Here is a 13,326-nt window from a genome sequence, read left to right as displayed (position 1 = left end):
GGCAGGCAGGCAGGCAGGCAGGCAGGAAGGAAGGCCAAGTCTTGATGTGTACCCAGCTAAACTTAGCTCCTGGGGGGGAGTCCCGCCCATGTGTGCGTCCTGACTGTAGGTGCTTACATGTGTGTACTTCCTGGATCGTTTGTGTGTGTGTGTAATTTTCAACTAGTGTGGCAGGGGCTGGCAGATGAACGTCACGCTGTTATTATCGTTGTTGTTGTGAAACTTTAGTTAAGCTCAGATCAACTCATAATATCCTCCAGACGGCCGGATTCTACCTGGCCCAGTTACCTGTGGCCGGTGTCGTCACTATTTTGAGCCGGACTACCAGCCGAGTTAACTGGTCCGGACTCTGCCTATGTGTTTTCTTTTTACCGTTTTATTTTTCGCTTTTACTTATTCATTTTCATAACTTTTTATTTTGTTTTTATTTTTTTAGGTCTGGACTTTTTCTTCATATTTTATTTTTCTAATTTCCATTTATATTTTCTTGTATTTTTTCACTTCTTTTTGCTGTCTTGATTTTCAATATTTTCCCTCCATTATTTTCTCTACACAAGGTTACATGTACCGGATATTTTCTCTAATAAACATAACGAAGACCAGAAGCGTATTTCTCCACGTCTGAATCGCAAATCACATATTTCCTTATTTTTCACTAATTTTCAATCTTATTTCCATCACCTACAAACTAAAGATTCAAATTTTCTGGCATCTTAAAATAGCAGGTAACAGAATTCTCCCATTTAAGTATTTTTACAGCAAAAATTACATTTACATATCTGGTTCGCAAATCTTATGTTTAATTAAAATACCCACATCTTTTCTCCAAACTCATATAAAATAAAGATTCGTATTTTTAGTCTCTGAATAAAAAAGTCAGTGAATTTCCCTTTTTATTAACTGTTATTTCCATTTGTCTTATTTTAATTCAAAACCTACGATTAAATTATATTATTTGGTGTTGGAACAAAGACTTATTCTCTCTCTCTCTCTCTCTCTCTCTCTCTCTCTCTCTCAACACTTAACTCAGCCACTGGACATTGAGTCACCAATATATTGATATCTTGTCATGCCCCTGTAAGAGAACACACCCACACCCGTACGCTCTACACCCACATACCTCCTTCTACACCCACACCCGTACATCCTTCTACACCCCACCATGCCTCCGTCTACACCCCACCCATGCCTCATCCCCATACGCTCTTACCCACACCCACATGCGCTCTACACACATACCTCTTCACACCCAGCACCGTCTCTTACACACCCGTGCACGCTCTTACACCCACACCCTGCCTCCTTCTACCCACCCTGCCTCCGTCTACACCCACACCCGTACGCTCTTACACCCACACACCTGCACTCCTTCTACACCCACACCCGCACTCCTTCACCCACACACCCAGCCTCTATACACCCCACGCATGCCTTCTACCCCACACCCATGCCTCATCACCCACACCCGTACACTCCTACACCCACACCCGTACACTCCTACACCCACACCCGTACACTCTACACCCACACCCCACACCTACACAATAAACATAGTTTACATATGTAATTACAGTAAATTAATGCCTACCACTATTCATTACTACCAGTACACGTCATGAACCAGTACTCGTGAACTACGGTTATTTAGAACCCAATCACACACCAGTACAGGACCTGGAGGTGAAGGTCACCAGTACAGGACCTGGAGGTGAAGGTCACCAGTACAGGACCTGGGTGAAGGTCACCAGTACAGGACCTGGAGGTGAAGGTCACCAGTACAGGTCCTGGAGGTGAAGGTCACCAGTACAGGACCTGGAGGTGAAGGTCACCTGTACAGGACCTGGAGGTGAAGTCACAATACAGGACCTGGAGGTGAAGGTCACCAGTACAGGACCTGGAGGTGAAGGTCACCATACAGGACCTGGAGGTGAAGGTCACCAGTACAAGACCTGGGTGAAGGTCACCAGTACAGGACCTGGAGGTGAAGGTCACCAGTACAGGACCTGAGGTGAAGGTTACCAGTACAAGACCTGGAGGTGAAGGTCACCAGTACAGGACCTGGAGGTGAAGGTCACCAGTACAGGACCTGGAGGTGATCACCAGTACAGGACCTGGAGGTGAAGGTCACCAGTACAGACCTGGAGTTGAAGGTTACCAGTACAAGACCTGGAGGTGAAGGTCACCAGTACAGGACCTGGAGGTGAAGGTCACCAGTACAGGACCTGGAGGTGAAGGTCACCAGTACAGGACCTGGAGGTGAAGGTCACCAGTACAGGACCTGGAGGTGAAGGTCACCAGTACAGGACCTGGAGGTGAAGGTCACCAGTACAGGACCTGGAGGTGAAGGTCACCAGTACAGACCTGGAGGTGAAGGTCACCAGTACAGGACCTGGAGGTAAGGTCACCGGTACAGGACCTGGAGGTGAAGGTCACCAGTACAGGACCTGGAGGTGAAGGTCACCAGTACAGGACCTGGAGGTGAAGGTCACCAGTACAGGACCTAGATGAAGGTCACCAGTACAGGACCTGGAGGTGAAGGTCACCAGTACAAGACCTGGAGGTGAAGGTCACCAGTACAAGACCTGGAGGTGAAGGTCACCAGTACAGGACCTGGAGGTGAAGGTCACCAGTACAGGACCTGGAGATGAAGGTCACCAGTACAGGACCTGGAGGTGAAGGTCACCAGTACAGGACCTGGAGGTGAAGGTCACCAGTACAGGACCTGGAGGTGAAGGTCACCAGTACAGGACCTGGAGGTGAAGGTCACCAGTACAGGACCTGGAGGTGAAGGTCACCAATACAGGACCTGGAGGTGAAGGTCACCAGTACAGCCGTCACACAATATGACTAAAATGGCGTCAGTATCGCTTTATGACTCGCCTATAGGTGATCTCTGTCTATTATTCAATCATAATAATAATAATACAAATATTGGAGAATCCGTCTTATTGTGAGATATTCCTGTCCATATTTTTTGGTCTTTCCGTCAATCCAACTCAGTTTTTATACCAAAATTGATTTATTCTATAAATATTAAAATACTCTTCCGCGTCCACCGTTCCAGCAGTCAAACACAGGAAGACATTATTCCTTTCCCGCCAAACACATCATTTTATTTACTATTTTCGTCACGGGTTATTTTAGCTACACTGGCAACTCAGCTCATGACGTCAGCAGGTGGGAGAGGCGACGATAGGAGGAAGGGAGGGGGCACTGAGAGGTTGGGGGGGGGGTTGGGGATTGGAAAGGGGGAAGGGATTCATGATGGGTTGAGGGGCGCGTGGAGGGGGGCGCTTGGGGAGAGAATAGAGGGGGAGGAGAGAGACAATGGAGGAGAAGGTGGGAGAACAGATGGGGAGAGGAGAAAGAATGGAGTGGGAGGAGAGAGAATGGAGGGATATGGGAGAGAATAGAAAGGGAGGGAAGAGCATAAAGAGGGAGAGGGGAGAGAAAATAGAGGGGGAATGGAGAGAGATTGGATAGGGGAGGGAATTGATGGAGAGGGGAAGAAAAGACGAAGATGTGAGAGAGAGAGAGAGAGAGAGAGAGAGAGAGAGAGAGAGAGAGTTGGTTACCTGTTGGTGCTGGCCACTAGTTCTCTACGCACACCACCACCACGCTCCCAAACATTCCAATAATTTACCCAATGTGAAGACTCGTATTTTTTTTTCCTTCCGCTACCACACAAAGACTTCTAAAACCCAAAACAATATAACTTATTCATACAGATGCAAAACAGTTCTACTTTACCTACTAGTTATGAGATATATATACGCATTATATATTTACCATGCCTAGTCATTGAGATATACGCATTATATATTTAACTATGTATCAATTATCAGAAACGTACGATATTTTTACGTATTAACCCTTTGAAGAGGGAAAGACAAAAATCATCGTCCTTAAAGGGTTAAAACATCGTCCTTAAAGGGTTAAAACATCGTCCTTAAAGGGTTAAACCATCGTCCTTAAAGGGTTAAAACATCGTCCTTAAAGGGTTAAAACATCGTCCTTAAAGGGTTAAAACATCGTCCTTAAAGGGTTAAACCATCGACCTTAAAGGGTTAAACCATCGTCCTTAAAGGGTTAAACCATCGTCCAAAAAGGGTTAAACCATCGTCCTTAAAGGGTTAAACCATAAGAACAATAAATATTAAAACAAATATACGCAATATGATTTATTTTTACGCACTGAAAACTAATATACACATTCCACCTATATTTACTATGAATAATATATACGCTTTAACTATTTACTTATGAAAACAGTCGCGTTTTATCGTTACAGGTAATTTTAAACTATTATCTACGTACTAAGAAAAAAATATACGCATTTATCTATATTTACTGGCAATAATATACGCATTTACCTATATTTACTGGCAATAATATACGCATTCATCTATATTTACTGGCAATATACGCTTTTTACTTAACTAATAAAAATATACGCTTTTTACCTATTCTCCGCGTATCGAGTACAGTACCGGTAACAAGGGGGAAGGGGAAAGGGGGGAGGGGGAGAGGGGGGAAGGGGGGGTCAGGTAAATATCCTTGATCTCCACCATTGTCTTCATCAGTTGTTGATTGTCTGTCTGTCTGTCTGTCTGTCTGTCTGTCTGTATAGTCTCTCTAATCCGACTGTCTGCACCTTTTAGCTAGACCCGTGTTATTCCTATGGCTAGACCTGTGTAATTCCTATGGTCGGACCTGTGTAATTTCTATGGCTGGACCCGTGTAATTCCTATGCCTGGACCTGTGTAATTCCTATGCCTGGACCTGTGTAATTCATATGGCTGGACCCACTTAATTCCTATGGCTGGACCCACTAAATTCCTTTGGCTGGACCTGTGAAACTCCTATGGCTGGACCTGTGAAACTCCTATGGCCGGACCCGTGTTATCCCTATGACTGGACCAGTGTAATTCCTATGGCTGGACCCGTGTAATTTATATGACTGGACCCGAGTAATTCCTATGGCCGGACCAGTGTAATCCCAACGCATTATATTCCCTGACTCTTACAATAAAGAAATATAAAAATAAATAAATACATTATTAAATAAATGTTATGAGCATTAACCCTTGCAGTGCACAGTTAGGGTTAACGCCTTGTGTACTAAAACAGCCACAAACCAAGATTTTAAATTATTACGTAATCATTTTTTACCACAGACTTAGTAACAAAACAAAAAGAGAGATTGAGGTAATTTGTTGAGAAGGTATAACGACGTAAACGCATCATATTATTGTTGTATAGAATGTTAAACCAAATATATAACCCCTTACCTTTGTGTGATACAGTTAAACTTTGGATTTAAGTTAAACAGAAAAAATACAAGAGTACATTATTTTAATCTAAAGAAAATCAGTAAGTGTTGTACAGAAAAATACGTGATCTTTAACTTCTAAAATAAACTTCAAATATGTACAGTATTGTATTAAACATAAACCTGACCTCCACCAACAACAATTTAAGTGTCAGTTGTAATTTTAATTGAACCTAACCTAACCTAACCTAACCTAACCTAACCCAACCCTAAAGCTAACATTACTACCAGTCTCACTTCACCTCAGTACCTGACGTTATCAGGGCGAGGTCTACAGTACTGACGGGTCAAAAGTGTTAATGAGATACATACACTAAAATATATGAAATAAAATATGCTCCCGGACAAAGCAAGGTTCAAGAATCGGAGTATTTTTCTACGGCAGAATTATGAATAATACCGCTATGTTATTAATTTAAGTTCTGTTTATTTCTTTTTTAATTCAAAGTTACTCTTATATTGTATTAGAGAATCTTCACTCCCTCTAACTTTAGATGTACATATTTCAAAACTGCCCTGTGTTGTACATCTGTAAACTGATACAACGTGTACTTACCTTGTACTGAAGTCTGAACCTGTAAAAACATAAACTAGTGTTAGATACAAGCATTTATTAAACCCGTAAAATTAACTCTTAAAAATACAATTATATGAAACTGCCGCCAAGACAAAAAGAAATTATTAAGTAAAGTCTATTATTTCCCCCACCTTATTTCGGCTACCAGTGACTTGGATCCCTAAAAAATTCTGAAAATTTTATAAATTTTTCAAACGTATAAATTACTGAGAAATTTATCATAATGACCAAAATCCCCTAATGAGTGCAGCACAGTATTGCAGCTGACAGGTTGGCAAGTCGTTGAAATATGGTTCTTCATTTGGTACTGTAACTTTCTCCAGAACAACACAATAAAACACTTCAACAGAAAGGGAAGGCGGGGAGGAGGGGATATCATCTTCATAAACTGTCTACAACAATAACATGTACAGGATGTTCTCTGGTGAACAAAGAACAATTTCCCACACAGTCAACATATTATCAACAATTTTCCCACTTTTCTAACCAGAAGAAATAAGGAAAACTCTGCCCTTTAATACACCCGCATCCTTCCTCAAGTAATTCCATTTTAACGGGGAGCAGTCTGCCCCTGCCCCCCCCCCCCATCCTCTAGATCCACTCGTGTACCCTCATATGAATACGATACATGAGTCTGCTTGCCTCAGTGAACGGAATTTTTCGATATTTTTATCTCTGGCATTTTTTTGTGATATAAGTTAAAGAAATCTTAGTTTACATCACAATTCTGTTATTTCGGCAGTCAGTGGGTTAAAACAGGCAATTGTTATTTCTTTCTGGTTTGTTTATACTCGTGATCCAGTAGAAAATATTTATACAGTCGCCATTAAAACTAAAATCATTATCTTTTCTTTCTGTTTCCTGTTTTTACTAATATGCAGATATTATTATTAATTGTGCGTCTTTAACTGCTATTAAGAAAAGATTCCATTATTCCAAACACATCTCTCGTTTGTTCGCTATTTCTGAGTGACATACAGTACAAGTTTGTTTATTTCTTACCCTGAGAGCGTCTTTTAAGAGCTGAGGATAATATACCGTGTACTGGTGATCAATAAAGAGTAGATATTTTACCGTGATGTTGTTATAAATCCAACCTAATTCACCCTGACCTAACCTTAGTAAACATGGATAAGGCAGATTAGATTTAATTTGGTTGGTTCGATTTATTTTAACAGATTTTCTCGGTAAATTGTGTGTGTGTGTGTGTGTGTGTGTGTGTGTGTGTGTGTAGTGATAGCCGACATGCCAGGTCGAGTTTACACGAGCAATGGTTTAAGGGGCTTCCTTTATAACACTCCACAGCTGGTTTACAGTCATGCAAGTGAACGGTATAAGGACAGTGGACGCTGGTGTACCTAGACACTCCCTGTACCTGCTAGGAGTCATCAGCGTTGGTGCTCCTCGAGGAAAAACTTTAACAAAAATCATTTCCTGGTGTCCTGTGATTCGCGACGACGCATCAGAGTGAGTGAATATTTCAGTGAGTCAGGTCTTCCTCGAGCTCACCTAGCGACGACCTGGAGACGATTCTGGGACTTCTCTTGCAAAGTTCACTTTTAGTCTTGATTTAATCCTCAGTGGAGAAGATGAGAGGCGGTGAGAAGTGAGAAAGACAGAGTTAGATTGGTCAGACAGACTTGGTCGCCAACATGGGTCGCTTCGGTGTGGGTCACGGGGCGTTTGCCATCCGAGATCGTCGACGGCGGGCCCGTCGTGCGTCCCTCAATGATGGCAGCAGCCAGCACCACCACCAGCGGTATCCCGAGAACTACATGCACTTCTACAACCTACACCAGCAGCGTAAGAATTCCGTCACCTCCAGCCAGAGCGCTCCGGTGAAGGGCACCGCCGGTGGTGATGCCAGCACCCAGCCCGACCTGGCCATCATACCTGGCCAGATGCCTCCCAGTTACGACCAGCAGGAGACCAAAAGTCTGCCAGGGGGGACTGAGATCCTCCAGCCTGGACCCTCCTGGTGGCCTGGCCCCCCGCTACAGCAAGGTGGGATTGTCCTGACTCCCCAGCATGGCAGCGCCGTCGCCCCTCCCCTGAAAGATCGTTTCGTCCTTCCTGCCCTGGGAGGAGACGAGAGCTCCTCACAGCAGAACACCGAGAAGGGTCTCTTGTCGGGTGTGGTGGGGCTGTTCACGGGGCAGGACACCTGGACACACATCCAGGACCGTCTCTTGCCTCACCTGCAAAGAGCCACCAGACCACCACCAGGCTCATCTGACGGTGAAGCAGCCACCAAAGTCAACCATCGCGTGTCATTTGTAGAGGAGGTAGGAAGAGGCGGTTGTCCTCAGGTCCCTCAAGGTTCCCCACGCACCAGCAGCAGCGGCAGGTGTCAGGCTCCACGCACTCTACCACACACCGGCTTGTCTGACACCTCCGCCCACACCCTCCTCCCATCCCCAAACCTTCCCACACCGAGTACAGTATCACCTGTTCCAGACCCTCCCCTGTAGCTCACGCACTCATGTTTATTTAAAAAAAAATGATGTGTCAGGTCTCAGTGGACACGCACAGGCTTCCTCCGTGTACAGTCACATGACCGACGACCGACCATCTCTGGCCCTGCCCAGAGGACTTGTCTTGTATCTACCAGACGGTGTAATCACATTATATGTTACCATGTTCGTTGTACTTAACCGCTTACTAGCCTCTACTGTGTAAAGATTTCCTCTCATCTAAGTCTCTTCTCTTACACAACTCTGTCATTTATATTGCGGAGTAGTAATAATGTTCAGTAACTTCCTACGACCATACCAGCAACAAAGTTCCCCAGAATGACCATAATAATGCACCGCTGACCAACATCCGGCGGCCATGTTTAAGGCTACTCATATTGTAAACAAATAAGGATACGTAGCTAGTGAGCAGTTTTTTCGTGGTATTAGGAGTGGTAGCTTCACCATAGAGAGTACTGTATGTGATGGAGGGTATGGGAGGTGATATGCGCGAGTAGTAGAATGATTTACTGACACCAACATCGTCTCCTGTCAAACATTAGCCACCGAGTTAGATTTTTTTTTTTAATTTGATAAGAATTTAGAAATTAAATGGATTAATGATTTGCAGTATTTAGTATTAATAAATTCCCGAAGATCTGGTCGAAGATTAATGAAGCAACAATTGTCATTAACGAGAAATTCTCAGGATTAACTTACTGGTGTTGCCTCCCCGTCTGCTACCAAGACCTTAACTTTTACACCTAAACCCCCAACACACAAGACCCACCATTGACATCAAACAGAACCACCATAATAACACAATGAAACACTATTTATCCTTTCATTTTCTTACACGTATCTCTCTTAAATACTAAACAAAAGCCAAGGAAACAAAATTATTTATAACGTACTTAATAACACAAAAAATAAACAAACGTCTTACTAAACAAGGTCTTATCATAGGACGCGCTCGTTAACATCAGTAGTCATTATCTCGTAAAATACAGGTCAGAGAGCTTATAATTGTAGTTAATATTAAGTACTAAGACAAACTTGTTTCTTAAATTACTACGTCATTTTTCTCACTCGACCTACGACTCGGAAAAAAGTAATGTTTGTGTTTTGTCATAAAAAATGTGAAGGCAGTGATCTTGATGGACAGTTCACATATTTCTTCATATTAATTGTAAACATATTCTCCTGCAGTTTATAGTATTAGACTTTTACTACTAATACAGTACAATAACAAAAAAATATAAATAATCTACAATTCTGAACCTTTTAAAAGATGTTATTTTTCCTGTGACACAATGAAACAGTGAGATGTATCCTTAAGAGAACGTAAGAAAATAACAAGTAATCAAGCGAGGAAGATCACTTAGCAGTAGACATGTGTGGGACAGACCTCAGTGACGATGCCGCCACGACTAGGCTGCTTCATTTCTCTCCGACTCGGCTCAAAGTGGCTTACCACACTTAAGAGACAAACACAGAACACTTAGAACCTTGTGGAGTGCGTACATACGAGGGCCGGAGAGTCCCCTTGGATTTGCCACGCAAGAGACGGTGAAAAAGGAGTATTTTGTGGCACCTTGGGGGACGTGATGCAAGGCTGGCATCTGAGCCTCTCCAGGTCACCTCGCTGCTGCTATGGCCGCTGTGGCCGTCGCTCTTCGTAACAAAAACAAACGGCAACAGAAGATACAATTTGATCCCAGCGAGGCAAGTAAACCACCCTGTAGTAGATGATGGCTAGTAGTGGTTAACCATCTTGTAGTACAAACAGTTCGTGCTAGTAATAGTAGTAGTAATGACCTAGTACGTCGTAGTGATAGTATTAACTAGCACGTCTTGATAAAGCCTGTTGTGGATAGTTAGTAGTGACTGCCCATCTTGTAGTATAAGTAGTTCGTAGTGGTAGTAGTGGCAGTAGTAGTAGTGATAACTGCTTGAAGTCTTTGGTGACGTAGTATAACGGGTCAGTAACAGCAGATAGTAGCCACAAGGACGCGACACACGTGGCCAGTAGTGACTCAAGGCGGTAGTAGTGCAGTAGTAGTTGCTTGTAGCGCTGGTATTAAAACTGCTTTTGTTTTAGTCTTTTATATAAATCAACAATTATTACAAAAAAAATTGATAACGGTTGCCCATTTCTCACAGCAAATTGCCCATTCCACTCATAGTACCCAAATTGGTTATCTATATTGTGGATATTTTTTAACCCATCCAGTTAATGGTAATATTGACCCCATTATTACCATTAACTATTAGATGGCTTTATTTCCTTCAGAGTTCCCTGTCTATGATACAATAATGGTCTTGAGACATAAGACATAATTGTATTAATAGAGCATTTGTGTCTTGTCCGAGTCTTGCTGTACAATAGTTGGCTATTTATGTGTAATACTGTAATACTGTACTGTACTCACTTTGTATACCACCAATGTATAATTTATGTAACTCACATGTAACCTAATTTTATGTATCCAAACTTCAACATTTATATATATGTATGTGTATATGTCTGCCTTGCATTGATAAACTGTGTCGTATTTCAAGTTTATGTCCTAATGATAAATAACCCTCGTTGTTTTGTGAGGACTGCCCAGCACGACAAGCACTCAATGTACTTCTATAAGCATGTTGGTCTCCACTATGTAGTCTCCACCAGGTACTGTACAGAGAACCTACATAAGTGTACCCTGGATAAAGGTAAGCTCACACACACACACACACACACACACACACACACACACACACACACACAGAAAACGTAAACATATGAACTGGTACATTTTTTTCAGTATTATATCGTTAATGTAGAGTGTAGACCAAGATTCCCCCAGACACTTAGGTAATAATTATCTACTTTTGGCTCATAATAATTAGGTTTCCATCTGATTAAAGTTTGTATTATAGATCTTAATTAAATCACCATCCTTTAATTAGATAATTATAGATAATGCCTAAAGTGTCCAGGGAATTTTGTCCATAACTGACACCTATAATTGTACTAATAATAATCATATGTATATAATTAGAGTTGGTATAATCTAACAGGGGGTTAAGATCAATCCACAATTATTTCAAACTTATCATCATTTAAGATAACAGTATCAACACGTGGAAAAATAGCCCAGTGTTATCTTATGTCTAATATTTATATATAATTATCGTCTTAGTGATAACAATAATAATTTGGTGTGTGTCACGATGTTCAATACACACACACACACACACACACACACACACACACACACACACACACTTATAACTCAGTGGGGAGAAGTGTGTGTGTGTGTGTGTGTGTGTGTGTGTGTGTGTGTGTGTGTGTGTGTGTGTGTGTGTGTTACTGCCCTCACAGGAATGGCACAAAAAGCATTCCATCCATCCATTTAGATTGCAGGAGTTCGATACCTACACCTGAGCCACGAGGAGGAGTAAGATTTGGCACTGCATTTTTCAACAATATTGACAAGAGTTTGTGGAGTGGCGGACGATATGTTGAATAAGTCCACAGGAAGTTGTGTGTGTGTGTGTTTGCGAATAATCCCGTTATATCCCCATTTCCTCGCATATTTTCCCCATTTCCTCGCATATATTCCCCATTTCCTTACATATATCCCCATTTCCTTACATATATCCCCATTTCATCACACATATCTCCATTTCCTCGCATATATCCCCACTTCCTCACATATATCCCCATTTCCTCGCATATATTCTCCATTTCCTCGCATATATCCCCATTTCCTCACATATATCCCCATTTCCTCGCATATATCCCCATTTCCTCACATATATCCCCATGTCCTCGCATATATCCCCATTTCCTCGCATATATTCCCCATTTCCTCACATATATCCCCATTTCCTCGCATATATCCCCATTTCCTCACATATATCCCCATTTCCTCGCATATATCCCCATTTCCTCGGATATATCCCCACTTCCTCGCACATATCCCCATTTCCTCACATATATCCCCATTTCCTCGCATATATCCCCATTTCCTCGTATACCTCGTCATATATTCGCGAGTGCTTGAGAGTGCGGGGGATGTGTGTGTGTGCGTGTCAACACCACAACAAATCAGATACGACCTTGTCTTATTCCTCGTCGCGTGACCTTCCCCGTCTCTCTCTCTCGTGTCTTGGAGGGAAATTCACACGGCATGTACTGGGTCTCTCTCTCTCTCTCTCTCTCTCTCTCTCTCTCTCTCTCTCTCTCTCTCTCTCTGTTGTTTTTAATCCTGATTTCTCCTTCAATCTATTTATTTGATACTCTCTCTCTCTCTCTTTCCTTCTTTCTTTCTCAATTATCAATCTTCTCCACTCTCTCTCTCTCTCTCTCTCTCTCTCTCTCCTGGCGTAATTTCATCAAGCGCGTCATATGAGAGTTGGATCAAGCTACGCCAGGCACTAATTACCGCTTGTACTGGCGCTGTGTTCAAAGTCCACATCCATTAGATACGTTCTGACATGAATCCGGATGTAAATGGATTCGCTCGTGGATTCACTTCGTCCGTGTTATTTCACCTGATGACTAAATATCCAAACACTATCTTGGGGGGGGGGGGCTTGGCTAGGTTAGGTTAGGTTAGGTTAGGTTAGGTTAGGTTAGGTTAGGTTAGGTTAGGTTAGGTTAGGTTAAGTTAGGTTAGGTTAAATAAGCTACCTGGCATTTATAATGTTATGTGTTGTGGTCTCTAGTTTCCTGTCTAACTATTTATTTACAACAGAACTAAAACATTGTTCTTTTAACTTCAAACATCTGTTATGTTTTCATTTTTAAAGGAATTTTCAGCAGAATTTACATAGAATTTACACGAAATTTATTGAAAATTAATGAGTGAATTTAAAGGAAAACTATTAGGAATTTAATGACTTTGTGGAAAATATATGGAAAATCTACTGGGTTTTTTCTAAGAATTCATAGAAATTTATTAAAAATTTGGGAA

The 13,326-nt window shown here is 42.1% G+C and overlaps 1 protein-coding gene and 1 long non-coding RNA gene across 4 annotated transcripts in view; one reads left to right on the top strand and one right to left on the bottom strand.

The window, feature by feature from the left end:
- LOC121859735 overlaps positions 1 to 13,326 on the bottom strand; it is a 59,210-nt gene that overhangs the window by 6,948 nt on the left and 38,936 nt on the right. Inside the window, exon 2 of the long non-coding RNA XR_006087706.1 lies at positions 5,889 to 5,907. This is a non-coding gene — a long non-coding RNA (uncharacterized LOC121859735). The remainder of the gene's footprint in view (positions 1 to 5,888; positions 5,908 to 13,326) is intronic.
- LOC121859734 overlaps positions 1 to 13,326 on the top strand; it is a 93,804-nt gene that overhangs the window by 55,200 nt on the left and 25,278 nt on the right. Inside the window, exon 1 of one of the 3 annotated variants that reach the window (XM_042356685.1) lies at positions 6,829 to 8,194. The exons of the other annotated variants lie outside the window; for them this stretch is intronic. Within the exon in view, the coding sequence (XP_042212619.1) occupies positions 7,562 to 8,194 (633 nt within the window). The 5' untranslated portion in view covers positions 6,829 to 7,561. Of the gene's footprint in view, positions 1 to 6,828; positions 8,195 to 13,326 lie in introns of those variants that run through there. 3 annotated transcript variants of the gene reach the window in all.

Source organism: Homarus americanus, unplaced genomic scaffold (assembly GCF_018991925.1).
Source record: "Homarus americanus isolate GMGI-L3 unplaced genomic scaffold, GMGI_Hamer_2.0 scaffold27231, whole genome shotgun sequence".
NCBI classification, from domain to species: domain Eukaryota; kingdom Metazoa; phylum Arthropoda; class Malacostraca; order Decapoda; family Nephropidae; genus Homarus; species Homarus americanus.
The sequence above is the reverse complement of the archived record's forward strand: the minus strand, read 5'-3'. Positions and strand labels throughout refer to the sequence as shown.